The sequence below is a fragment of the Dicentrarchus labrax genome, unplaced genomic scaffold (genome assembly GCF_905237075.1).
Source record: "Dicentrarchus labrax unplaced genomic scaffold, dlabrax2021, whole genome shotgun sequence".
Lineage (NCBI taxonomy): Eukaryota > Metazoa > Chordata > Actinopteri > Moronidae > Dicentrarchus > Dicentrarchus labrax.
The window spans coordinates 15,558,074-15,585,181 of record NW_026136714.1 but is presented as its reverse complement, the minus strand read 5'-3'; the positions used below and the strand labels follow the sequence as shown (position 1 = coordinate 15,585,181).

Genomic DNA, 27,108 nt, shown 5'->3' with positions numbered 1-27,108 from the left:
GTGCCAACTCAGCCTGGTCAACAATCAGCTTTCTCTGGTAATCCATTACGCGTGGCATCTCGACCTGCTGACACGGTGTCGACCACACAGGTGCATTCAGCGTTAAGGGCCAACCAGGCTTACTCTTGTTTGTTTACTAATGGAGGCATTTGTCACAAGTGTTTACTGAGCTGTCTGCTGTAATTGCCCCTTTCCTTTTCCACATCGCTGTAAATGAGACAAGTCTTGACCTAATTTGAATAGATATTTTACGCACAGTTGGATATAAATTACGCACTGAATGATATAGCCATATTAAACAAAGAATTGTTGATAATTAGAGAACCCTCTGTACAAATTCCCGACTGTGCCAATAACGAGCTGGTCTGTTTGATGAAGACTGTGAAGACAAAAGCTGAGGTCTTTAGTTTTATAAAACAGACAGGTTGGAAGGAGTTTACATGCCTTCTGGCATGGCGCAGGGAATATTTGGCCGCAGGCGGAGGGAGGGCAGGTCTAACGCAGAGAGCACCTGCTGTAATGGCGCCGCTACGCGCGGTACCACTTTACACTTCAGACCAGAAAAACCGTTAGTCTACACCAGTTTAATCTCCGAGGACGCTGTCCCTCCCTGGAGACCAAATAAGTGCATTTGATTGGGCTAAAACTATGAGGCCGCGGCACGGAGAGACACAAACCGGGAGAATTTCGTTTATATGAGCTCTAAATCAAACCATGATCCTTCAGTCCTGCAGCCAGAGCCGAGCGGATGAAGATGCACAGAGACAGAAAGGTGTTTGGTGCTATCTGCCCCAACCAAATGGGCCAAGAGGAGAGGAGAGCTGCAGTAAGCAAAAAGGTTTGAAATCTTTCTCTTTACATTAATGCACACAGCACAGCTCTGTTTAGTTGGGTTAACAGACTTTCTACCTGCAGGATAAAGTGTTGGTGCCAAGAAGCAGCAGTCCACTCACTGTGTACGTGGGGCTTCCCTGCATCATTGAACAAGGTATGCGAGTATTATGACTGAGCTTCATGCGCTATCTCAACGTGACAGCATGTGTAAATAAATAAATATCGAGGGTTGAATCATGCAGACACACTTTTTTTGTCTCACAGCTTTTTCAACAATTGCATGGGATGATTTGGATGACTGTGCGTCTGTGGTGAGACGGGAAAGCGACTCCCTCGGCTCTCAGGTGAGGAGAAAACAAAACTCATTAACTTATTAAGACATCTCATGTTTTTTTGTGACACCTGAATTTTCCCATTCAAATCCGCGCATTTCCAACTCTTCCAAAGAGACATAGGATGGTGGCAGATCCTCATTACTCCCAGGCTGTTAATGTTTGACACGATGTGCTGGAATTCTCCACGAATGAGATTGTTGTTTGCTCGTGACACGCAGTCTAGAGCTAATTGGCTGGACCTCACGAGTTTTGTCCACAAGCAGCCTCTTTTTGGCACAAGCTCACTGTGTGCCCAAAACACTTACGCGACGCCACACTCACTGAAATGACCACCGAGACATGTTCTGCCATAAAGCCACATTACTCTGCCTGGTCGTGGTGGGATTTTCAGGTGTGGGACTGTTATGGTTTCTTTGTTTACTGAGTTTTTAATTACATATATGTGTGTTTTAATAGTCGATTTTACCTTCCCACAGGTGAATGAATCTGATGCAGATGACCAAGATTTTGGAGATTATGCGCTGGATTTCATGGCAGGTGAGTAAAGCAAACTAAACTCTTCTACTCATGCAACATTTACATCTTTTGGCTGCTACTTTAATACTGATAATCATTATTATCATCTCTTTTATCATTGAGGAAGTCCTCAAAACTAAGACACATTGATTAAACCCCTCCATGTTTGTGTCCTCTGGCAGATTCTCCTGCCACACTGGAGAGCAGTCTGTCTCCAGCTGAACTGGTGCCATTTCAGGGATGTATCATACCTCCCCTCACCCCTCAGCGGTACTTTTCTTCAGAGGACAGCCTGGTTCACTCATCCACAGAAGCAGGCAACCCATCTGCCCAAGACAGAGCTCTGTGGAGGGGCATTTCCCAGTGCCAAGGTGCTGCGTTGGGAGATTCCTTGGAAGTCAACAATCAGGTAAATCCCTATTGTGGAGAATTATGACCAGTGTACAGTGTGAAAGTCTGGTCTCTTTTATCTGGACTTGATGGCTGTGGTGCACATGATAAGGAAATATTTATATGTAGATTGTGATGTGATTTGTCTAAATAGTACTATTTTTGATATATTAGAGTTAAACAAAAACTACCAGATACATTAATGGGGACCTTTGGTAATTTACTGGCTCAGTTATAGCCCCCCAAAATGGTTCTCAGGAAAACATCTTTTATTTTATTCAACCCAGTCTGATTTGAAAAGGTGTATACTGGAGAGTGTGTGAATTAGCATGCAATTCTTATGCCAAAAAACATCACTAAAAGTAGAATTGCCATGGGACTACACTATCCACACACAAAGATGTACATGAATTGGTTATGCCCAGGTAATGGAAAGGACTGAGCATCGTGTCCTCTGTCAGCATGACTGACCATCTTTGTCTCTGTGTGTCTGCAGCTCCATGAGACTCTATTCAGGAAACAGGAAGAGATCGGCTCCCTTCAGGAGAGAAACCTTCACCTCAGGCAGCTGGCCAGCCGTGCAAAGCACCTGGCCTCGGTACTTGAAGTGAGTACATGACTGAATACGTACACACACATTCATCCTGGATACAATATGACCTCTCATGCCTGTATTGTCATGAATTATGTCTAATCTTTATTTCTGTTGGATCTGCTCTTCTACTTTTTTGTTTTAGAAACTCATGACAGTCAGGGACCCACATGTAAGAGAGCCGGTGATGCCTTGCGGTGATAATACTTCACTGAGTCCTTGTAAGCGGCAGCGACTGGATGAAGGATATGAAACCGAGTCTTCTGACTCAGTGGAGGACATGCTGAGGGACATCAGCACACGCTGCAATGCTGTGCTGCACGGCAGCGCTGCTACTGGAACAAGACCCCAGCAGGAATCAGAGACTATTCGCATGTACGGCTCATTCTCAGGCCTACAGACTATTTCCAAAGACTGCAGTGTGGATGGAGCCGAGCCTGAAGAAAGCGTCTCATCTTTCAGAACCTCTGTTCGAGAACACTGCACAATAAGGACTCAGGTGTTTCCTCATGGACGCGCCTTCACCTCAAGGACTCAGCAAGGAGGGTACCGCTTTCGCTGGGTTCCCGACCACAGTTGAAATCAGGGTTAACAGATGTAAAATTCAAGTAATTTGTGCTTCTGATCAGTGATTTGAAAAGTGCCATACGTCTACTCAAGACTGGAAGGAAATGTGGGTGGGCAGGGACTGTTAATGCTTAACTAATAATCTATAGTGATATCTGTGAATGATTAAATGATGTCTTCCTCAGGTAGCTTGTAAGCTAATCAGTCAGAGGTGGTGCCTGACCAAGGAAATAATACTGCCTAAGCTTTTGTTTTCATTGTGTTTCTGTTTACACATCTCAAAATGTAATGATCTAGCCAAACAATGGGGCAATGTCATGTTTATTTATACATCTCGCATTATGTTCTGTGTTGGGAAATAGAAATGACTCTACAAGTTTGGAAATAAAAGTTATGTTTTATAAAGCTGAGTTGTTTGTAAAAGAGGTGATATGAAAACAAATGGAAAGAAACTGTTTTCAACGTGAACTTTTCTTGTTTGAGCAGTGAAACAAATGTGACCCAGTGACCTTTAAGAAGCAGGGACTTCCTTCCCTTTTGTCTCTGTCTGAGTGACTGTGTGGTCTGAAGAAGGGCATTCGGTCATGATGCATTGCAGCCAACATCCTTGTTTATATCCTTCTTTTTGATTTTTCATGATTTATTGGTCTTCCACACCAGTGGTTCGGGGGCCCCCCAGGGGTCCTTTAATTAAATTAAAGGACCCGTTAAAATTAAAGTTTTTCAATGACCAGTTAGAAGTTCCAAAGACCAATGGGAGAATGTGTAAGAATTAGTCTTGAATGATGCTGTTAATCTGCCAACCTACACTATAGACAGAAATGATTCAGTCTTATCAGACTGGGATCCCTGCCACTCCATTTTATCAAATAGGGGTCTATGGCCTGATATTTATCAATTTGGGGGTTCCTGACACCAAAAGGTTGAGAACCACTATCATAAACCATGCTAGTAACACTCAAGCAGTATAAACATTCTTCTGACATCATAACTATCAAATTCTTCCCCCAAATTCGATAGCACTTATTATAAAGTGCTAACTGATCACTTACAGGGTAATTTTGATGATGAATCAGATACTTACAGGTTCTTACTGGTACTTAAATGTAGGTGCAGTGGAAGAAAATAAGACTATGGGGAACAATAAAACTGAAGTTTGGGGGAAATGGTTTTTAAAAACAACAAATATTCTGCAGAAGCTATAACGTAGTTATGGTAAATGGATTTCACAGTTACAATATGCTACTACATGGGCTCCAATGTCATCTGAGGAGGAGACGCTAACCTAATTAAGTAACATAATAATACAGTATGTATCAATACTAACGTAACGATGTAGGTGGATCAAACATAGCATAACATTTTTTAATGTTAATGAGGAATCTAGAAACGATAATTTTAAAGCTTTTACTTACACTGTAAGAATAATACAGTTATTTAAAAACATTTATTCTTCCGCTACACCGTAGGAACAAATGTGCTGGATGCAATATAAAGTGTTGACTGTTTTTAGAGAATGAAAAGAATAAGAGATGAACTTATCTTTAGAGGATGTGACCTCCTGACCTCAGGGTATCTGTGATGTGATCTTCCTCTAACCTCACTGTTGAGGGCTTGACCTGTTAAAAAAAAAAAAGTAGGTTTGTGTGAGGTAGACCGGTCAGGGGGACAATGTCAAATCTCAGGTCTGACACCTGTTTAAACTTCCCAAACCTGGGCCTGTTTACTTTAGAGCAGTGAAGGCAGCAATGCAGCCCACGAGCTGGAGACAGTTTACAGTACCGCTGCTGACTTTGACAACACAAGTGAAGATAAGAAGAAGCTGATAGTGAGATGGATGTCTGATTAACACAGGCCTGACATTTCATCTTGTGGAAAAACTACATCCCTGAGGGAAGTTAGGTATGTGTGTGTAAACAATTACACTAATAAACAATTGACAGGGAATCTGGATAATGAATTTAAGTTGCATCTTACATATTTACAACAAAATTAAGAATATTTAATTTTTTGTGATGGTACCTAAATAAAAGACTTACAATGTATTATATGCCTCTACAAGCGAAATGGTGCTGTGATATTTTATATCAATGCTGTCATACATCCAAGAGCAGAGCTGTGTGTATCCTGATGTGTGAAAAAAGAAAATAAGCCAAATTTACTTAAAAAAAAAATATATTATTAAAAATAAAAAGCCCATTCTGCAGTAAAATGGTCCTCGTCAGTATTTTACTATATGATGCTTTTGGATTAATATTAATGTGTATGTTGCATTTTGCTATTATTGATGTATATTTGAACTACCTTTTATACAGTTGTGTAGTTTAATCTACAGCAGTGCATCATATTCTAATTATATAAGATCATCTATGTTTGTTGCGTCACTGTCCTGTAGAACAACGACACTCTAAAAAACAAAATCAACTTTTTATGAGCTCAGAAAAACAATCCTGATTTCAACTTTTACAAATAATCTAAGAGGGTTTTTAAATAGCTGTAGAATTTGCTCAACTCATAAAGGGACAATTAATTAAGGAGTCAGAAACTGTCTAATGTTGGCTAATGTAGTGGCATAGAAAGTGCATTTGTCTCTGAGATGTAGTGGAGTAAAGGTATAAAGTTGCATTAAATGGAAACAGGGCTGCTCAAGTAAACTACTACTTAAAACTACTTAAGTCAATATCCACCACTGCTTATATCAAATAATCATACAGGCCTATTTTATCATGGAAAAACAGGATAAACATAATGTCTGTGCAGCATTTAGACATGGAGGTCCCTGACTAACCCTGACCAGTTTGATCACCGTTAACCATTTAAATTCCAGCTGCCAACGTAAATTAAAAGAGGACGCTTGTTGTCAGCCCTCAGCCCCTCATACAACAGCGCAGACCTTCACGTCAGCTTAGCTCGACACCACTTTTACTGCAAACAAATCCGTTTGTCATTGACCAGCAGTGCTGTGGAGAGCAGGCACGCAGGGCCAAGCTTTGTTTAAGCTGGTTGTGACACATTTGACCGGTTAAGCTACCGCCAAACAGCGGGGGACAATGCGGGAGGGGAAAGGGAAACACAGACACAATGAGTTTCTAAGGTGACTAAAGCCAAACCCTGGAGGGAGGCTGCGAACCAGACCCAGTCCCGCGGGAAAGAGGCTGGTGAAATAAAGTCATTTCTTATTCCTGTGGATGGATGCTGATGTAGGCGGTGGGGAATATTACAGAGGTGCTTCCTGGGAAATATCACTTTTTCTTACGCATCTTAAAACATACTATTAAGTAATAAAATGATAGGCTAATATGATCATTAACACGTACAGACACACAATAATGAAACATAGCCTACATACGTTTAATGACCTAATAGGCTACCGTACAGAACTTAATTACCTACAGCAGTATTCATGAGCAAACGATGTTGTTGTTACTGTGAATGCAGGGATAAGACCGTACCGTTAATAACTGATCTACATATAATATATATATTATATATATATATATATATATATATATATATATATATATATATATATATATGTGGCCGCTCAGACTGCAGTGTATTGACCTCTGTTGATATGTGGATAAACGGGGTTTACTTTATGAATCTGGGGGCTACAGGCTTCCTGCTGCACGAGCTGTAATGGAGCTGCTCCGTCAGCACGCGGCGGGATGCTGCGTGCCGTTGAGAGCACGCACCTGTCTCCCAGTTCCGGGCTCGCGCTCGGGGTGTGAGCGCATATGGAAGTGGCAGGTGGCGAGAGCGTGCGCTGCTCGCGCCGTTCAGCCCACTTAGCGCCAGAGCAGTTCGTCATTAAACGGTGTGGCCCGCGGACACACGGCCTCTTCCCGCAAAACGAGGCGATGGTTGGAGAGAGTCGTTGAATGATGGGAGCAGTTTCTCCAAAATGTTTATTAAATAGGATTTATTCATTTTAAAATAACTGTATTTTGTTGATGTTGCTGTGTTTGCTGATTTTCTTTACTGTGAAAGTTGTAAAAAAAAAAAATGTAGATTATGCTATATTATCGTATTTTAGTTGCTAAGTAATATTTTACTTTATGACTAAAATAAAATAGAATAAAATATTTTTGCATAAGCTCAAATATTTATCTTATTTTTATCTTCAGTTGTTAATTAAAATATTTCCATTAACAACTAAAATAAAATACAAAATATTTAGCCTAGCCTATAAACTGTAAAACTACAAACTGCTACAAATTGCTACATTTTGTTAATCATATCTATCATAATGTGACAACAATATACGGTTACTATGGTAGTACAAACAACAAATATATTTACTATTGTTATTGTTGTTGTTGTCTCTTTTGTGCAGTAAATAATATTTACATTTATTTCCTTTTAAGTGTTCTTAAACATGACTCTTTGGTTTAAATCCCTTGTGTTGAAACGTGCTGTATGATATAGACTACCCTGATTGCCTTTCCTGATAATCATCATCCTTAGTATTTATAGATTATATTTTCTTCAGCCAACCGATAAAGGCCATGGTGGGCTGAGTCTGATGGTTTAATAATAAAACCTGTGAAAGGAATAAAAGTATGTCCTCGACTGGGTTATTAACTGATTACATGTAGCCGCCTCAACCTTTACAACATTACCGCGTTGCTCTTTTTGTGTGTGTGTGTGTGTGTGTGTGTTTTAACTGTGTCTATTTGTTTCCAGTAGAGACCAGTACGCGGAGGGAATCCTTGAACAGGAGTGGGCCTACTTAATAAAAAACTATCCACCAATCGCAACTCAGAGGACGGTGCTTCCCGCTCCGCCGTCCGCCCGGGGACAGTATTTAGGAGCGGAGTCCGTCCAGGAGAGCAGACAACAGGTGCACCGGGCAGGACCGGGTCCTAAAGCGGTCTCAGAGGGAAGCGGATGAGGTTTTACACATGTAATGGAAACTGAAGGTCCGTCTGAAACGTGGAGATTCAAATGACTGAGTAAGTAATCTATACAATATTTATTTTTTAAATAGCCTAATAGGTATTTCCTTAGTATCACTTAAGAGCTGTTGCTGCTGCTGCTGCTGCTGTACTAGGCAACCACTTCAACACGTCTGTCTCAAACAGGTTTGTTTTACTGTTAAATGTTCATTAAATAACACCAATTTGCTGCTACTCATTACATTAATAAAATAACCACAAACTCTCTGAATAATTAAGTGAAAATGCAGATTTCATTATTATTTTGTAGTTAAGCCTATGAGAAAGTTGTTTTTGATGATAATGAGATAATGAGTGTTTTTGTTTTCATAACCAGACAATATGAGGACAATGCTGAGAGATTACGTAGGGAGGAGAAGACGCTGTCTCTTCAAGGTAAGAGAGGAAATCTGGATCAAAAACAATCAACACTTTAAGTTTTTTTTTTGCCAGCTGCATCCTCCCCTCCGTCTCCTGCAGCCGGTGGTGACAGTGTGGCAGTGTACTGCTGCAGACTGTGTTATCTGATTGACAGCTGTCAGCTGCACTCCTCACTGCTGCTACCAACTGACCTCAAACATCCTGCAGACAGTGCCACATGCACGTCACTCACCTGTAGAATAAAAAGTGAACCGTTGAATAAAGCTGGGAGGAGAATGAACCAAAAAAAAACCTTAAATTCTACATTAGCTCAATGACAAACATTCAGCATCAGTTCAACATAGTCAAATCCATGCATTTGCATATAGTTGGCCTATGAGTTGTGACTGGTTGGGAGGCAGTGTAATGTTAGCTGACGTTTTCTTTTGCCAGCTCACACTGCTCTGCTACCTTAACAGTTACATTTAACTCAAACTCTACATTTGAGCGTCCTACAGGATGATTTTTGAAGATTGAGATGTTTAGAAATTAAGTTTGTTTTGAAATAGATGCAGCAATTTGGCAGCTTGTCTGATCTACAATAGAACAACAGACCTTTTTCGCTGCAGCCATTTTGACATGAAATATTAGGGTAAACACGTTACCAATGACACTAATGAAGATTTTTCTATATAGAACCTTTCCAGTCAGCCAACATACACGTTTACAGCACCGTGTTTGAACTGAATGCAACAGAACCTTAAATATCATTAGTAACACCTGTGTTTACCCTACTATTTCAAGTCGAGAAGGTTACTGTGAAAAAGGTCTATTTGGAGAGATAATATTGCCTTTGTATGACAAACTGTTTTTCCGCTCTTATCGTGGTTGGCTGGTAGGCAGTGTCTTGTTAGCTGGTTGATTCTGTGTGTGCCAGCTTACCTGCTGCTGCCCTCCAACTGTCCATTTAAATCAGCAGCCCCAGAGGACTTCTGAAATGAACATGTGTTACAAACAGTAGGTTAAGCTTCAGAGCTGCAGTTGCACTTTGGATGAAAGAAGCTGTTTTTCTGCGGCCATTCATCAGACTATTAACCAATATGCATTTGTGTTTCATTACTTGCAAGTTGGCATCAACATTATGAGTCTTCATTTAAGATGTGGATGTGGTTTCATTTTTAAACAAAGGACCAGCGCGTAGGATTTAGTGGTATCTAGCGGTGAAGTTGTAGGTTGCAACCATTTGATTACAGCACAGCCTTACACGGGAGTAGTAGAAAGAACTCACAAAAAAAAAAAAAAAACGCACAAGGCCCAATCTAGAGCCAGTGTTTCATTTGTCTGTTCTGGGCTACTGTAGAAACATGACAGTGTCTGTAGAAGAGGACCCACTCTTCTGTAGATAAAACAGCTCATTCTAAGGTAACAAAAACACGGATTATACACTAATGAAAACATACCTATGACTATTATATTCCATTTCTGCTAACAGATCCTCCTAAATGTTACACATTGGACCATCAAAACGTGAAAAACCTGCACAAAAGATCCTGAGCTCATTAACTAAATCAGATAATTATGAAATCATTTTATTCTTGAATGGATGTTTTCAAAATATTCAAGATTCAAATCAGTCAAAATGGGCCAAATTGATATGCTTCACCGTAAGAAATAGACTTTAATGTAAACATTAGAAATAGATGGTACAAAGCACAGACTAAGCCAAAAAACTGAACATTTGTAAAAATCCAACACTTCAATGGCTAAACAATCCTTCAGCTGCAGCAGTGGTCATTATGTTCCTTATGACTGTCAGTATCAATCACAGGATGGTCCCCACACATACAGACAAACACATACTCTCACAAATGCACATACAATCTGACTAGCCTCCAATGTGACTTCCATTGCCTTTGTGGCCCAAACTAGTGGATCTTTTCACCCTACGTGTTTCTGGAGCGAGAGACATCACCCAACCACACTCGCTTGCGACAGTTCAGAGTCCAGTCATTCCTCTGCTGTCAAAGCACAGGAAACACCGGCGTAACACGGACGTGTCCACCGGCATCTATCGACAGGCTCCATCATAGCTCCACCCGTTTCTTGAGGATGATTTCTCGCACCAGCGCCGTGGCCTCCTGACGAACACTCTCCATGGGCTCGTCCGTCCGCCAGAACCGGACCACTTTCCCCTCAGGATTCACCAGAAACTTCCAGAAGTTCCACTTTGGGATTTTCTTCACAGAATCTGAAACACAACACATGACCAGACACTCATTAAGGGTACCGAATATAACCGACGTTTAGCAAGAAACTCTGATGACGTTCTGCATGTTGCCAGAGATTATCATGAATCAGCTTGTAAATACTGATTATGAGTGGTGGATTGTAACTAAGTACATTTACTCAAGTATTTTGGGAGGGGGAGAAAAAGCAGAATGTAGGTGTTTAGTTACACTTGAGTATTTCCAATATGCAACTTTATACTTCTACTCCAAACATCTCAGTACTTTTTACTTGACATTTGCTGAGCATGTGTTTTTACTTTGGATACTTTAAGCACATTTTGCTGATATTATATACACTGTCACTTAGGTAAGGATTGAATGCAGGACTATTTCTTATAGTAGAGTATTGGATCTGAATACTTCTTCCACTAATGCTGATTATTGTTCTTTGCTTATGTCAAACTGACTGATTAATCAAATAAAATCAAACCTGAACCTAAAAGCAGCTGATGACTTTTTGCTAATCTCTAATAAAAGTGGGTGATATGGATCAAATATATATAATATATCAATATATATTAAGATTTAGTGCATTTCCCAGCCACTAGGAAACAGTTCATTTAAAAACCAGATGGGAATGGCTGTTCCAGTTAGTGTAATATGGGGACAAATCGAGAGCATAATTATGTCATTTGTGTGATATGTTGTATGGGACATGGCAGTGTCCTTTCTGTAGAGCCAGTGTTCATTAAAGTCTTTTAGTTGTATTTTAAAAGTCAAATATAAAAGAAATCTGCTGGTTCAAGCTTAACAAATGTTTTCCAGTATAAACTGAATACTACTGACCCTGGATCAGGCTAAGTAAGCAAGTAATCAGTGATTTATAGGCTAAAATAATAACAGATTTTTATTTGGACAGATTACTTTATCATACAAATAACATTTAGTTGCAGCCCTGTAGTAAAGGTGCAGGTCCTGGCAGACAGCTGCCATAAAGTCATCATTTGAAGCTAATGTATCAAGCTATAATGTGAATATAGACTTTAATCATAGTGATGGCATACTGTCCCTTCAAATATTCAGTGCAGTCGTGTCTATTTCTAAAATATGGCGCAGCAGACAGATGTGGTCTCATGTCTTTCTGCCAACCTGTGAGGAATTTGAAGGCAGGGTCCGCCTCTGAGCCCATTATTTTGATCCTGCTGAAGAAGGGGAAGGTGACGCCGTATGTGGACTTTGCGAAAGCCTCGATGTCCCGGCTGGTCCCGGTCTCTGTGTCCCCGAACTGGCCGCAGGGGAAGGCCAGGACGTTGAAGTGAGAGGTGCCCAGCTCCCGGTGGAGCTCCTGCAGAAACATGTAGTTCGCCTCCGTCTGCTCGCTGTGACTCGCCACGTTTACAACCAAAGACGCCTGCACAGGGGAGGAAAAACAGGGTATAACCATGCAATAAGAAACGCTATAAGAAATAAGTTTAATGTAATGAAACCGACCTTCAACTGACTCTGGATTACTTAGACAAAGTTTGCACAGATTTCTTCTCACACTGAAACTACTGGTGATGATGTGGACTTACTTTTCCTCGGTACTTCTCCAGAGAGACCGTCCTCCCCTTCGCGTCTTTGACCTCGAAGGAATAAAAATCCTCTGGTTTTCTGGGCTTCACCAGCTGTGTCTGCAGCAGGAACAAACAGCCCACACCGACTGTCATGCTCAGCAGGACCGTTAACTTCTTCGCTTTGGGGTTGGAGGACTTGGTAGGGTAGCCCCCTAAGGCCTCCATCTTGGAGGGGCAAGAACGAGCCTCGGTCGGAGAACTGGGGGCTCCTGCCAAAAGTCTGGGGGCGGATCGATGAGAGGAACTGAGTGAAGTTAGACATCACTACGACAATACCGGAAGCTACACGACTGTTCCTTCAAAATACGAAGACATTTCAAATTTTAATTAATTTTGTACCCAACTACTAAAGTAAAAGTACTCATTATGCACAATGGTCCATTATAAAGTAACATACAGTACATATAAATAATATATCATAATTTATTAGTTTTGTATTTAATGTAGTGGAATAGAAAAAGTTGCATAAAAGGTAAATACTCAAATAGTATCTACTTAGTTACATTCTACCACTGCTTAATAGCATCTTAGTAACTATAGCAACATATTAGCTACTGGTTTTAATATTAGCATATGAAATCTAATTGCACTGTTTAAAAGTGTCATGGTACTAACATGCAATGTACAGTATGCTTATCAGCCCATTTGAACTGGAACTGGAGGGGAAATATGTGAGGAAAAAGGCATTTACAATGCTTTTACTTTGAAGGTTTTGCCCGAAAGTTGTGGTCTTTATGTCGTTTCCTTGGCACTACTGGATTTATGTGGACAGTTGTCAGCATTTTGAGACTATTGGAGTTTGTGTTTAAATTCTTTGCTGTTTTTATTCTCTCAGGGACAAAACGACGTCCAACACGTGTCTTATAAGCGGTGGCGGAGGCGGATCATCCAGAGGAGCAGCAGTGAGGGTCCTGCTGCGAGCACCCCGCTGGCCACTGGGCGGCAGTGTGAGCCCAGCTTTGAGTTTGATACAGTCTGCCAGAGACTGGAGCTGGACTCCCCACCGAGACACCATGAACCAGGGCACAGGGTCCGACAGGGAAACCTTCAAGGTATTATTTAAACAACACACCATATCATAGAAGAAAGTACCTGTCTGTGGTACTGATAATACACTACTTCCATATTACTTTATTTTACTAGTTACTTTCAGATTAAAATGTTAGATTATAGAGTATGCTTGTAATAATGTATAATGTAATATTAATCATATAAATGACAACACATTGTTTAAGATTAAACCAGATATTCTCAACCTTTTTATCTTGTGAGCCCTTACAAATATCATATATGAGTTGTTAGAGACCTCTTACATGGTTTTATTTCAATAACTTCAAGGCCCAAAGAGGTCAAACTATCCAATATAGCTTTTTTTCTCTCATTAGTAATCTCAACACCTTGCAGTTGTATCTTATGATCCTTTGGGGGGACCCAACCTCTAGATTTGGAACCAGATAAGATAAGATGAGATAAGATGTACCTTTATTGATCCCCGTAGGAGAAATTCAAATTAGACACACCAGCAGGGGAATGTGAATATGAAAAATATATACACAGTATGCAATATATATATATAACTAAACTAAACTGTACATGTGCAAACTTAAAGATAAATAGCTTGCAATAAAGTTTACATAAACCACTGCATTAAACTAACAGTAGGCCTATAGTGACTGCAAACAAAAGTCGCTCCACCTCCAGCAGCTACAACAGCAGTATTAACAATCTAACAATGTCATATAATAATATGTCATAAAATAATGTATCAGTTACAGTTTTCTGCAAAACAAGACGCCTACTTTTACTTTTGATACTTTTGATCTAAGTACTTCTGCTTAATTGTGTGGTCAATTTAAATTACATTGCTACTTTGAGAAGTACAGGGAAGAAAAGGAAACATGTTTTTAATTCAGACTTGCATGCAAACACCATAAAAAAACACATTTGAATCAATTCGAAATATGTTTTGGTTCTTTGCCACAGTCGTACTGTATGAAGACACAGATTGTTTAGTTTTTCACCATCACATTTTTATGTGGCATAAAGTAATACTTAAACTAGTAGTAGTTAAGTACCAATCTTTTGTGAGAGATCTAGACTGATGTTTAACTGCATTACATCATTTTTATGGTTGAAAAATGCAATAATGTGCCAAAAAAGTGTTTAGGTTATTTGTGTGTCAGTACATTGTGCACCCTGCAGCACTGTTAACTTTGAACACCACTATGGGAACCTTACCAGTGGTGAGGTTACCAGTGTTGCATTGCTAAGCGGGTGGTGTTGCAGAGTAACTTTATGGTTGAACTGTAAAATACGCTGCCTCCAATATATATCCTGGTCATAACTCTTACACTGCCATAATCGAGGGCTGATTGCTAAAAATCTAAATACATTTTTATGGGAATAAATGAACACAGGTTGATAAATCACCACCAGAATTAAAACTAAATTAACTAAAAATAACCAAAATAACCAATGTAGGAGTTGTTTATATTTGTTTTGTGTTATAATACAAATAATTATTACACATTACTAAACAATTGTCCAGCTGTCTCACCTTGTGGACACAGTAGATCCATTGCAGCACCATTTTGTGATGTAATAAGATAAGACAAGACAGACTTCATTGATCCCACACTGGGGAAATTTGCTTGTTACAGCAGCTCAAGATACAGCACAAGATACAGATAAGAAAATACACATAAAATAAAAATAAAATAGTAAAACACAAGTTCTAATAGGAACAGAAAATAATTATTATATGTACACTATATACAACTTTTATATATACAGTTATGTGTGATGGAATATTGCAGAGATAATTTACTAAAATAATATGTATTAAATATATTGTCTTGAAAGACGTGTTAAATTGCACAGAGATTACAGGCAAGGAAGTGGCACAGCGTAAATGTAATGTATTCTATGATATTATTTTGTCCCAATCAGAGACAGCGTTGGCTGGACAGGTGTCCCACCGTGGCGATGTCACTCCACTGAACACACCCCGCTTTACAGAAAATGCAGCAGAACAGGTTTGTTTAAGGAACTTGTAGCTTTGGCACTTTTGTAAGATTTTTATCATGTGTTATGTGATCATATCAATAATAATGTTGACAGAAAATGAGAAACACAACAAAGATCTGTTTTCTTAAGGTTAAAAATGGCCTAACATGGTCTTACTCTTTCAGAAAAACTGCGCACAGTCATTGCTAATGCCAACCTCTGATGAAATGAGTATAAACATGATATAAAATACAAAATCTAAAAAGAATCATTTGTTTTACAGGGATGGGTGTGGAGAGTGGCAGCTCAAGAACATGCAAATGCTCAACAGGCTGGTACGGCACAAATGTCACACACACACGCACGCACGCACGCACACACACACACACACACACACACACACACACACACACACACACACACACACACAAAGAGAAATGATTGATTACCTGAATGATATGTAGACCAACACTGCATGATGTCATACCAGGAACAATCTGCAGAACTGCAGCAACCGAAACTGTCTGAGGACTGCGGGAGGTTTATGTTTATGTGTATGTTTGCTGATATGATTGTCTACATTATCTCCAGCGGAGGTCATTAGATGTCCATCTTGTAAGGTTTATGGATGCCTAGACAAATTAAATGCAAAGAACAAGACATTTGAACAGCAAGATAGGAACGTTTGATAGAAATCATTGTCAAGTCTCTGTAACCAAAATGGGCTTTAATGTGTGTGTCTCTAAAGTCTCTACTGGCCTCAGCCCTCAGTCAGGGGTTATGAGAAAAACTGACACAGCAGAGTGATTTCATGTGAGTTACCATCAGTGAAAGTGTTTTGTGTCACTGTGGCTTTATATTTAATATGTTTCCAATGCAGGTTCTGATGAGAGAAGACATGAGTTGCAGCCATTCACTGTTCTGGACAAAGCTTCTCTGAGTCTGCAGGGAAAGTCAGCGATGGAGTTGGCTGCACCGTCACTGCTGAACGACTACTGTAAGCTAAGATACTGATCCTCCATTATTCTCACAGAATAAAACCTTTGAGCCTGTGTTCTGTTTCTGTTCCTGTGTTTGAATGACAAAGCTGGTGTTTTTTTATGGTCAACAAATCCCATACAGGAAATTGTGTGTTTATCAAGGGACTATTTTCAGCCAAGATTAATACATTTCAGTCAGGAGAGACTTCATTAAAGGTCCAGTGTGTAAAACATTTATGAGGATATACTGGCATAAATGTATGAGTAGAATATTCATAGGTTTTCATATAATAATCTCCTGAAAATAGGAATTGCTATGTTTCCATTACCTTAGAATGAGCTGTTTCTATTTACAGTCACCTTCCATGTAGGCCACCATGTTTCTACAGTAGCCCAGACAGGGGGTTTTGCTTATTCAACGGCATTTATAACATTGTTATAGCAGATAATGATTCAGTACTCAAGCACTCATTATTATTATTATTATTATTATTACATAATCCTTTTCATTAATAATTATATGTGGCATAGCAAACCAGCAACAAATATATCCTCTTAACGTCGGGGGTGAAACACTTAGTCAATGAAATGCTGTCAGTTTAGACTCATCCTGTTAATACTTTGTCAGGCACCTGACAATAGTAGTAGTCCTTCTCTCTTCTCCATCTCTTTCCCACAGACACTAATCTTCTCGACTGCAGTTGTAATGGTATGATTGCATTAGCACTGGGCTCTTCTGTTTACCTTTGGAATTCAGAAACTCACGCTCTGGTGGGATCTTTGGACCCAGGACGACAATCAGACCGTCAGTCTATCTCGTGTCTGTGCTGGAGCAGAGATGGCAGATCTCTCTGCATTGGGACCAGGCGAGGGGAGATACAGGTAAATGATTGGGAGCCTAAAATAAACAAGTGACTAGAGGGTGGAAACTGATTCATATAAAGGGTGGTACGGGGGGCCTGTGAAAGTGGAAGTGTAACCTAACCTAGTTGAATCAGCAGGACGACAGTTTGTGGTGATTCTCTCTCTTTGACTTTTCAGTTGTGGGATGTTGAACACCAGCAGAGTGTGAAATGTCTGCCATCACACCTGTCTGTGGTAAGAGCTCTTTCATGGAAACAGCAGTTACTCAGCAGGTATGTGTCAATATACTAAAAATGACCCATGATGAAGGTAGGAAAGACTTTTCTTATGCTTTTATCTCATTCTGACTTAACTATCCCTGGATCATTTACAAGAACCCATTCCAAGGTTCTTGTTATCACTTATAGAGCTCTGAATGGGTATTATAATCTAGTTTAATCTGTATTTATGTAAGTTGCTTTATTTCTTCCGTTAAGCACTTTGTGGTGTTCTTCTCTTGAAAGATCCTGTATGAGTAAAGCTACTTCCTTTCTTACTTACTTCTTAACTCTATAACTTCATTAAATCAGGAATGACACAGAAAACCAATTGGTTTCACATTAAAATCTATACTGGTTTAATGCTTTTAACAAAAGAATATGTAGCTGCTATAAAATGGTTAGTATCTATATGAGGTGTGCAGCAGTTATTCAGGGGAATGACAGTTTCCACAATCTTACAGCGGCTCTGTTCTTGGACGTATCCATCACATTGACCCTCGGGCTCCAACACCTCTGGTAGGTGCAGCCATCCAGAAGGATGGGATCTGCAGCCTTCAGTGGTCGCCAGGAGGCGACTGGCTGGCAAGTGGCTCCACAGAAGGCCTTCTGTGTATCTGGGATGGTGACATCACAGGGCTCACAAGGTTACATCAGCCAATCACTACAATGAAACAGCCCAGCACTGTTAAGGTCAGTGTATGCTTCATGATTTTAATTTAATATTCAGCAGGTAATGTTTGCCATCTTAATCAGCATGTTTGCATGGTGACATTTGCAGGTATTTGGGCATGAGACAAATTGAAGGGTAGGGCTTGATGAAAAGTCAGGGGATTACAATTTATCCTGAAGGGAATATGAATGTATATACCAAATTTGACCTACCGATCCACATTGCCATCCGTACAGCCCCACCACTAAAAACATGAGCTGGTGGTTGGTACTGTAGTGTCTTACTTGCTTGTAAAAGAACACCTGCATTACTCACAGGATCGACACAGCTACAATCTTATATTGCAAGCAGCTCTGTTTTCTGACTTATTGATGACTAACCGTGGCTTGTGTGAACTGAACTAGTTTGTTAGTAGTTATTGGTGTTATGTTTGAGGGTTTAGCTATTAATATACAGGAGTTAAAAATACTGCTAGTTGATCCTGCAGCTATTCATTGGGTGTTCTGCTTAAACAACCAGACAATCTGCTGACCATTGTGCATATGCTGGTGTATTGATTGAGTTTGTGCGTTTAGGCAATGGGATGGTGTCCATGGCAGAGAAAGATGATCGCTACCGGAGGGGGATGGAAAGATGGTGAGCTGAGAATCTGGGACACAGATTCAGGGACTTGTGTGACTTCTGCCAACACAAATTCACAGGTGCTTAAGATTCACATTATAGCGGAGGTGTTTTCATAGTGTACAAATATCAGATAGATTATTGCTAATGACTCCATTTGCAGATCTGTTCTCTACAATGGGCTGAAAAGAAGAGATATCTGGTTACAGGTCACGGCCTTCCTCAGCACCACATCACCTGCTGGACCGGGGAGTTTCCTTCCCTCAGTCCAACCTACCAGTTCACAGGTTAGAAATACAACTACAGCCCTCAACAATGATGTACATGCTGAAGTAATGGGAATCTAGCAGCATCAGTGTGACAGTTGGACCACTGCTGCAGTTTTGTCATCTATCACTCTGATATTTAATAGTCATTTTGTGCTGATTCATTCATGTCCCAGGCTTCAAGTAAATGCGAAACTATGAATTAAACACATCAAAAGTCACTGCGTTTGATATGAGACGTCACAATTTCCTGAGGTATTGTGACTTGTCAGGGGCAAATCCAGAAGATAATTGAAAATACATTCATGACTTTCTAAATGTTCAGCAATTGTGTTATTCATTTACTTACAAATTGCAGTTACTCTGGTGGTGATTTTTTGCCAGAAAATCTGAATGAGTTTTCATTTTCATTCACTTCACTATTCAGTCTGACATTGTGCTCATCTTGGCTGTTTCCTGTTTGGGAAGGGGGGCTCTTTTGCAATAACCAGTACAGAGTGAGGGGCGTATGACGTTATGAGAACGTTTTTCACATCAGAAGAAAAATGGCGCTAGAATCTTTTAGACTTTTTTGCATTGCATTGAATTTATTACGTGTTCAATGGAATGTAATTGGGACATGCAAGTGAAACCAAACCCATTAAAGATGACAACATATGAATTCTTTGTCAGAGTTAGTGCTTCTTTGTTACTCCGTTATAGTGGTGAAAGTAAACATTTAGACAGCTCTGTTTAATATAGGAAAGAAGCTGTTTAAATGTCAAAGTTCAACCTTGTTGTTGTTTTTTCAGGTCATTCTCAGCGAGTCCTGCATGTGGCCTTAAACTCTGACAGTACTCAGATCTTCTCTGCTGGAGCGGACCAGCGCTTTCACATCTGGGACATATAATTATCAACACCACCAAACATGGACGGTAAATGTTGTTGATATCTGGCCAGACCTGTGTAAATGTTCACATACAAGTAGCTCATTTTCTTGGATATGCCAAGTTGTAGAGGATGCCCATTTCCTGAACTAACCACAATGTCAAGCTAGCTTACCACAGTTATTTATTATCACCCTAACTTCATGAACCACAACTGAATGGTTCTATTGAACTGTAATGTGTAAAGCCATTTCATGAATACTAATTGGATGACTGTGCTAAAGCTGTGATACCAGTACAGCAAAATCTTGATCTTCTCTTGACTTTAACCTGTATTTAAGCAGCCTTTTTGGACAGTCAGCAATTGAAAGTTTTTGGTGCCTGTTCCTATAAATCCTTTGCTTTTCCTGTTTATAGATGTTGCCATTGCTGTTTATGCTATTGTCTTTTGTTACAATATAAAGTGCACTATAAAGCACTATATAAAATAAATGTATTACTATCATTATTATTATTATCATTATTATTATTAGTCAGATTTGAGAAAATATTCCAAAAGGAATTGATACAAAGAAGCTCACTGTTAAATTACATGGGATTCATTTCCTTATATTTGTTCATGTGTGTTATACTTTCTTTTTTACCTACACCTTAAATGTAACCTCATGGGATATGTAACTCAATAAACATGTTATATGGGGCATGTTGAACAGTTAAGTCTATTTGACTATATTTCTCACGCTAAAGTTATACTGTACATCAGTACAAAGCAGAGTAAAGTCTACGTGACAAAGACATGTGTTAAAGGATGCATGTCTCACTTTGCAAGGATATGACCAGACAACACTTTAAAGAACACCAAGCACCTGTGGTGAGGACTGCTCTAGAAAAAAACCCAATAACCCCTGTGCTATATCTTATGGGGGAAGTGTGCACAGACACAGAGGTGTGAGGAGATGGTTTGAGATGTGAGGTTAGACTTTGTCACCACCAATGTCTGTTCCTCACATTACACCACAAGTCTCTTCATATAGATACAGACTGATGATTTTATTCAGTGGTCATGACATGAACTTGATTTTCCAAAAAGAAAAAAAACTAAATGTATGTAGCTGGTAGGTCCTTTCTGATCTTGCTGGCATATTATATTGTGATTTTTGGAACTACATTTAAAAATTGTATTTCCAAGCTCAGCCATTTCTACTGCTAACTAGTTAGTGTAAGCTACCCGTTTCTCTTTGCAGTACTGTGTCTCTAATGGGGGCATTTGATTGGCAAGTCAGGGACTTTGCACATTCAACCCTGCAACACTTTAATATGTGATATAAAATCTACAATGGGCCAAACTAAAACAATAAACTCATAATTGTGAATTTTAAACTAAACAGGATTGAACCCTGCAAATGACACAACTACACTAGGTTTTGGTTTGCTTTGGTTCACAATAAAATTATTAAACTATTGGATTGACTACTGTTTACAGTTTTGTACATTCATGGTCCCCATAACATAAATTCAAATGACCATGGTGATGACTTTTTTCTCTAATGTCACCATGAGGTTGACATTTGGGATTTTGAGTGAAATGTCTCTGGACTGCCATAAAATTTGAAATAGACATTCATGCCCCCTCGGGATGAACTGTAACAGCTTTGGTGAGCCTCTGACTTTTCCTTCAGCACAATCAGGCCAAATTAGCAAGTTAGCAATTAGCTCAAAGCACCATAGTACAGCCTTGCTTGGCTCGCTTTTTGTATCACCTTGGTCAAGGTTCCAAGCAAGCTGATCTGATATAACATTGGACTGATAACACTGTAGATAGATAGATAGATAGATAGATAGATAGATAGATAGATAGATAGATAGATAGATAGATAGATAGATAGATACTTTATTGATCCTCTATTGGGGAAATTCTTCTTTTCACTCTTTTTTTTTATATTCTTACACACACACAGTTCACACTTGTGGACATGCAACAGGGAGAGAGATAGTGGAGTGACGGGCTCGCCACGTTAGAGGCGCCCATGAGCAGTTTCTTGGACTGGCACCTCTCCAGCTACCAGTCCACACTCCATATTTTGGTCTGAACCGGCAACCCTCCGTTTCCCAAGCCAAGTCCCTACACACTGAGCTACTGCCTCCCAGTAGCCCAATGATTGATTGAGAGAATCGTAATTAGAATTTACCTGCAATGAGAGGTACACGATCATAACACTCATTAGTTCTTGTGCAGTTCTCTTTCAAATCCAAACCAGTTTTCAAGCATACATCTTAACCTGCCCAGGTCACCCATACACCGCCAGTAACTCATTATCAGATTAAAATTCCACCAAGCCTTGAAGTACAGTCAAAGTAACATGATCCAGACTGCTAGCTCTTAAAATAGACTTCAGGGCGGAGCTACATATCAGCATTTTTAGCACCTTATAAAAGCTCAACACCTTCCTCCTGGGGCCCAGTTACGTTGTTCAACATGTTCAGACACATACTGCACAATCAGTTGTTTTCTGTTCAACACAATAATCATAAAATAAAGATTCATTTTTTCAAAGGTGGTAGTGATACCCAAGCAGATGAGTTTTTCAGGCGTAAAGTAAGTGAATTGACACATTTCTTTAAATGTCGGAAATTCCTGTTTAAAATGAGCAGGTGAGAGTCAACATGGCCACTCCCATTTTCTCTTCCTCTTGCAACACCCCTCAGTGTGAGCCGACTTTAAAAAGCTTCCAAGCAGAGGGAGTTTTAGGCAGACAAGGGGAAGAAATGAGCAGGTTACGCATCTTGAAAGAAACTGGAAAACAGCAGATTGCCAGATGTTAGATGGAAAAGGAACGAATAAATATATCATAAACAAAATCACGGATTCTTCTGCATGTTTGCCTGTGAGACACAGATTCTGCAGCGACTGGCTATCCTGGGTAATTGTTGCTAAAAATTGTTTAACTTAGGTCAAGCTTGTTAGTTATAAGATTGTTGTCCTTTGTCATTATATTCATATATATTATATATTTTATTTAGAGGAATCCTGTAAAATGGAATGGAGAGTGCAACTAATTTAGATAATTTTAACTTTTTTATAATTTTTTTTTATTCTTAAATTACTATTACTACTAAAACTATATGTTACAGATTATTGCTGTTTTCAGAAGATCTGGCATAAAAGGGACCTTTTAAATAAAGGAAAATACAATGCCACCTTTTTGACACCTGCCCAAAGCTTCCAGTCACAGCAGAGCACTGAGACTCCTCTGCACAGATATTATACTCATAGTGCGAACTACAGATGAGCCAGGGGGAGCTTGGCTCCTCTTAATAAGACATGGGCTCCCTGAAAACATAATTAGTGAAATTTTGGGGGGTTTCTGTTGCTCTAATTTTACTGTATTTTCATTAGACATTATCGTATACGGGTATGCTGTGCAGCTGAAAAATATAAACAAAAACAAACATTGGATTGTTGGCAGATAATCCATATTAAAAGAGTGTATGGAAGCTGTTAATAACTACTCTATTTTTCTCTCTGTTATCTCCTGACTCAGTGGTGTGCCATGACTTAGCGATGGGCCAGATCATCTCATATGACCTCCTGGTCCAGGGACCGATGTCCTGGTTCAAAGCCCAGGAGTTCTGTCAGAGGCACTATGTCAACCTTGCTGTCCTGAGCACAGAAGAACAATACTTTACTTTCCTCAATGCCACTGCTGCAAACAAAGTCAGCTTTTGGCTTGGCCTGCAGCGTCTGACCACCTTTAGTGGCTGGAAGTGGGTGAACGGGGAGGAGCTGAGCTATGATCACTGGTACAGGAGAAACTATGAAGGCCACTGTGCAAGTTTGGAGGCCATGTTGAAGAAAGAGAACAAGCTACTGGCTCGCTACTGTGATGAGGCACACATGTTTCTCTGTCAGGGTGAGTAATAATGCTTCTTGGTTGTACAATTTAGAGACTAGTAAATATGGTAACTTCTGTGTGACATTAATGTAATAGAAAAATTTTACTTTGACTTTATTGTCCCATGGGCAGATTTGTTTTTACAGCCTGTACATGTTCATACACACAGAAACATGCATTAAATACATGGATGCTGGCACATACATTCATTCCCTTACATAGTGTTAACCATTCATTTCTGGCAGTACTAAATCTTCAACCAGCCATACCCTAACCTCAACCAGTTATATCTGAGATGCCTGACAATACCAACCTAACCTCGGACCCAACCCCAACCAAGTGGGCCAGTGGCAAAGGTGTAGAGTGACCTAAAACTTTTCTCTAACTTCTTCATTGTCAAACTCCCTCACAGGTCCAGTTGCTCCGCAGCCAGTGACAGTGGACTCAGTGGGCTCTGATCATGTGGTTCTCAGCTGGAACGTCTCTGCATTTATGCAGATGACACCACACAGCTACAACGTGACGACATGCACCAACACATGTGATACACTCTTCTGCCCCTACCCTGATGGCTCTGCCTTCATGAACATCAGCATCTCCGACTTAACTTCAGCCACAGAGTACTTTATAGAGATTTCCACTTTTGTTGTTCGACCTGACAGTGTAACTGGTGGAAACATGACCCTTAAAAGTAACTCTACAGCTTTCAAAGTCAAAACAGGTAGGAAGGATTTAAATGTAATTTACATGGTGTTAATTTTGTGTGGAAGCAGTCTGCTTTGTCATGCATTGGGTTTCATATATGATGTATGCAATATTATCAACAACAATTCAAATAATCAATTCTTTGTTTTATGTAATTTGTCAAACACAATGAATTCATAAAATAATAAATGGATAAATTGATAAAGACAATAACCATTAGCTGCAGGCAGCTCTACCTAAATGATCATGTTCTTCTACTCTTCGAACTTGTGTGATTTAAAAAATCAATGGTCTTGTATTTGTGTGTGATGCATATTTGTCCTTTCTCTTCCTTAGTGGACTCTGGTGCTCAGTACAAAGTCATCATTATAATCTTGAAGTCGCTCAAGCTCATGCCTTTGGTTCCTTCACTCTGGATTATTTACCATATCCTGAGAAAATGCAAGTCTCTGTCCTTGGGTAAGAAAAATTAATATACTAAAACACACCTCAAAACATTCAAGCATGTCAAATATGTATCCTTCACGTGTGCTTCATGTGCCATTTGTTTTCCCTCTCCAGATGAAGTCAAGGAGTCAGATCATGATATCTCTCAGTCATCAGTGGAGCTCCCAACTGAGGACACAATTGTTTACCTGATCCCACAGAAAAACAGAGGATTCGGTTAAGATTCAGATTAAGAAAAATGGCTGAGATTGGGGTCCAAATGACAGGGAAAGGCAATTTAATTCTTTTACCTTGAGCATGATGGCATTTGTTCATGATATAAACATGAAATATCCTGAACAAGTTGAACATATGGAATAGTAAGAGACAAGTTCCTAAACAGGCAAAATGGGGATAATTTTTTTGACACAAATGATCAGTCAGTTTATTGAAAACAAATGTTTGAGAAACTGATGAGATGGTCAACTGTGATGTGATGAGAACTTAAGATTGACCCCTATGTCCTTTTAGATCATTTGCTTCACTGCTCCTCTCTCCTCCATTTTGCATAACCCATCACGGTATTTCTACTGGCACAGCATAATATGCTCTAACCCTGCTGATGTCTCCAGAGCTGACCTGTACTGCATGCTACAAGCAGAGCCAAAGCATGATGGTGTCACGTCATCAACTCAAATAGTCAAAGACATGGGCACACGACAGGAGGAGTTGTTATTTTTATATTACAGTGGTTTTGTAGCAAAGTCCGTTACAAGTTGCTGTTGTTTAGATTTTGTTTTACTTTTAACATCCCTGTTCTTCAAAAGTAGAGCCTTGTTGGTTCGCCTTCCTTTTTAGGAGCAGAAAACCAATGCCACTTCTGGCAGCTGCTTCACAGTAAAAGCCTTTTAGCGTTTGAGGGCTAATTTGTTGCTCAATGATCCTGCTGAAAGCTGGTAAATCAAAATTTGGATATTTTTGGGTGCTTTCTTGCTGGTGGATTAGTTTGAAACACCTTAAAATAAGAGAATAAGTCAACATGATGATGATTTTCTCAATATATTTTGGAGCCATGCTCATCAAGTTATGATGAGCATGTTTTGTTACACAGCCTGTGATGGCCACCATGTTTTTTCAAGCAGTTATTTCAAATTTGTGGGCATTTCTGTGTCATATTTGATCATTTTATCCATCCATTTCCCTACCAAAGCTTGCCGTCAACCTGCGTCACTTTCTTCTTTTCTCATTTCTGAAATAATGCTAGTGACAAACCGTCACTCATTATCATTATTATGGATGAATGTAGCGTTGACATATAAGGTTTACTACAAGCTGTGTTCCTTATGTGAGGCTTAATATTAAGATGTACTGTATATTCAAAGAAGGTAACTAGAAACATGTTCTCTAAATGTAGTTTCATCATTGAACTGGAGGTGGCAGAGTTTGCACCCGCCAAGAAATGTCACAGTATTAAGTACTACAACTTGTTTTAGACTTTATTTATTTTACATATATGAACCTCACATTAGTTAGTTAATGTCAAAGGGAACACAGGCAGCAAATGTGAAAAGGCCCAGAGTTAGCTAAAGCCTTGACTAAAACATGATTTCAATGAAACTATATATGGCAGATAGGTCTGGTAGTATTAGTCATATCATTAAGCCACAGCTAATCCAAAAGTATTTATATTTATTTATATATATATTATTATTTATATTTCACACTCTTACGTTTCTTTTTTTTTTTTTAAAGTTCTATTTGAAAAATGTCCTGAGATAACTTTTGTTATGAATTGGTACTATACAAATAAAACTGAACTGAAACTGAACTGAATTGTTTGTTTGTTTGTTTGTTTTTTGTCCTTTTGTATATATATATGCATACAACATGTTAATTAGGGAGCTTTAGAGTTGCTGGTAGAAATTGTTACCTTTGGACAGAGCCAGGCTAGCTGTTTCTAGTGTTTGTGCTAAGCTAAGCTAACCAGCTGTAGGCTGTAGGCTTAAACAGTATTTAATGGACAGATGTGAGAGTGGTAATTTTATCATCTGTCAACTATAAAAGGAAATAAACCTATTTCCCAGAATGCTGAACTATTGCTTTAACGTAACATAACAATCTTCCAGCAGTTAACCCTTGCTTTATTGAACCCTTTTAATTTCTTTATCATTCACCT

At 39.4% G+C, this 27,108-nt stretch overlaps 4 protein-coding genes across 6 annotated transcripts; 3 read left to right on the top strand and 1 right to left on the bottom strand.

Moving 5' to 3' along the window:
* Positions 1 to 714: 714 nt before the first annotated feature.
* On the top strand, positions 715 to 3,639 carry LOC127375867 (multicilin). The gene is made up of 7 exons (XM_051422216.1): positions 715 to 838; positions 916 to 988; positions 1,099 to 1,178; positions 1,646 to 1,706; positions 1,868 to 2,094; positions 2,572 to 2,682; positions 2,813 to 3,639. The coding sequence occupies exons 1-7, from the start codon at positions 749 to 751 to the stop codon at positions 3,245 to 3,247; spliced, it is 1,077 nt and encodes a 358-aa protein (XP_051278176.1). The 5' UTR covers positions 715 to 748; the 3' UTR covers positions 3,248 to 3,639.
* A 4,379-nt stretch (positions 3,640 to 8,018) lies between these two features.
* LOC127376059 (cell division cycle protein 20 homolog B-like) lies at positions 8,019 to 20,618 on the top strand. 2 transcript variants are annotated; one of them, XM_051422582.1, is made up of 12 exons: positions 8,019 to 8,189; positions 8,509 to 8,567; positions 13,211 to 13,427; positions 15,325 to 15,410; positions 15,665 to 15,716; positions 16,262 to 16,378; positions 17,041 to 17,243; positions 17,403 to 17,497; positions 17,947 to 18,175; positions 18,731 to 18,856; positions 18,940 to 19,063; positions 19,834 to 20,618. In XM_051422582.1, exons 2-12 carry the CDS (start codon positions 8,514 to 8,516, stop codon positions 19,929 to 19,931), a joined length of 1,401 nt encoding a protein of 466 aa, XP_051278542.1. In that variant the 5' UTR covers positions 8,019 to 8,189; positions 8,509 to 8,513; the 3' UTR covers positions 19,932 to 20,618. The 2 variants fall into 2 exon arrangements, with proteins under 2 accessions (XP_051278542.1, XP_051278543.1); XM_051422583.1 differs by lacking the exon at positions 8,019 to 8,189 and adding an exon at positions 8,300 to 8,318.
* Positions 10,105 to 16,179, bottom strand: gpx8 (glutathione peroxidase 8 (putative)). The gene is made up of 4 exons (XM_051422588.1): positions 15,831 to 16,179; positions 12,334 to 12,595; positions 11,909 to 12,170; positions 10,105 to 10,779 (listed from the first exon to the last, which is right to left on the bottom strand). Exons 2-4 carry the CDS (start codon positions 12,538 to 12,540, stop codon positions 10,616 to 10,618), a joined length of 633 nt encoding a protein of 210 aa, XP_051278548.1. The 5' UTR covers positions 12,541 to 12,595; positions 15,831 to 16,179; the 3' UTR covers positions 10,105 to 10,615.
* LOC127376060 (uncharacterized) lies at positions 19,857 to 26,760 on the top strand. 2 transcript variants are annotated; one of them, XM_051422586.1, is made up of 5 exons: positions 19,857 to 19,956; positions 23,451 to 23,819; positions 24,214 to 24,522; positions 24,843 to 24,965; positions 25,068 to 26,760. In XM_051422586.1, the coding sequence occupies exons 1-5, from the start codon at positions 19,950 to 19,952 to the stop codon at positions 25,172 to 25,174; spliced, it is 915 nt and encodes a 304-aa protein (XP_051278546.1). In that variant the 5' UTR covers positions 19,857 to 19,949; the 3' UTR covers positions 25,175 to 26,760. The 2 variants fall into 2 exon arrangements, with proteins under 2 accessions (XP_051278546.1, XP_051278544.1); XM_051422584.1 differs by lacking the exon at positions 19,857 to 19,956 and adding an exon at positions 22,536 to 22,829.
* Positions 26,761 to 27,108: the final 348 nt, after the last annotated feature.

What these genes read in the sequence shown, in the direction of transcription:
- LOC127375867 (XM_051422216.1), top strand. Translation starts at nt 749, where the DNA reads ATGAAGATGCACAGAGACAGAAAGGTGTTTGGTGCTATCTGCCCCAAC. An exon ending in GCGACTCCCTCGGCTCTCAG is followed by an intron (nt 1,179 to 1,645) that starts GTGAGGAGAAAA and finishes ACCTTCCCACAG; the next exon opens with GTGAATGAATCTGATGCAGA. An exon ending in ACCTGGCCTCGGTACTTGAA is followed by an intron (nt 2,683 to 2,812) that starts GTGAGTACATGA and finishes TTTTTGTTTTAG; the next exon opens with AAACTCATGACAGTCAGGGA.
- LOC127376059 (XM_051422582.1), top strand. Translation starts at nt 8,514, where the DNA reads ATGAGGACAATGCTGAGAGATTACGTAGGGAGGAGAAGACGCTGTCTC. An exon ending in AAACAGCAGTTACTCAGCAG is followed by an intron (nt 17,498 to 17,946) that starts GTATGTGTCAAT and finishes ACAATCTTACAG; the next exon opens with CGGCTCTGTTCTTGGACGTA. An exon ending in AACAGCCCAGCACTGTTAAG is followed by an intron (nt 18,176 to 18,730) that starts GTCAGTGTATGC and finishes TTGTGCGTTTAG; the next exon opens with GCAATGGGATGGTGTCCATG.
- gpx8 (XM_051422588.1), bottom strand. Translation starts at nt 12,540, where the DNA reads ATGGAGGCCTTAGGGGGCTACCCTACCAAGTCCTCCAACCCCAAAGCG. An exon ending in TGGAGAAGTACCGAGGAAAA is followed by an intron (nt 12,171 to 12,333) that starts GTAAGTCCACAT and finishes TCCCCTGTGCAG; the next exon opens with GCGTCTTTGGTTGTAAACGT. An exon ending in TGCCTTCAAATTCCTCACAG is followed by an intron (nt 10,780 to 11,908) that starts GTTGGCAGAAAG and finishes GTTGTGTTTCAG; the next exon opens with ATTCTGTGAAGAAAATCCCA.
- LOC127376060 (XM_051422584.1), top strand. Translation starts at nt 22,784, where the DNA reads ATGTTTGCCTGTGAGACACAGATTCTGCAGCGACTGGCTATCCTGG. An exon ending in GCAGCGACTGGCTATCCTGG is followed by an intron (nt 22,830 to 23,450) that starts GTAATTGTTGCT and finishes CTCCTGACTCAG; the next exon opens with TGGTGTGCCATGACTTAGCG. An exon ending in ATGCAAGTCTCTGTCCTTGG is followed by an intron (nt 24,966 to 25,067) that starts GTAAGAAAAATT and finishes TTCCCTCTCCAG; the next exon opens with ATGAAGTCAAGGAGTCAGAT.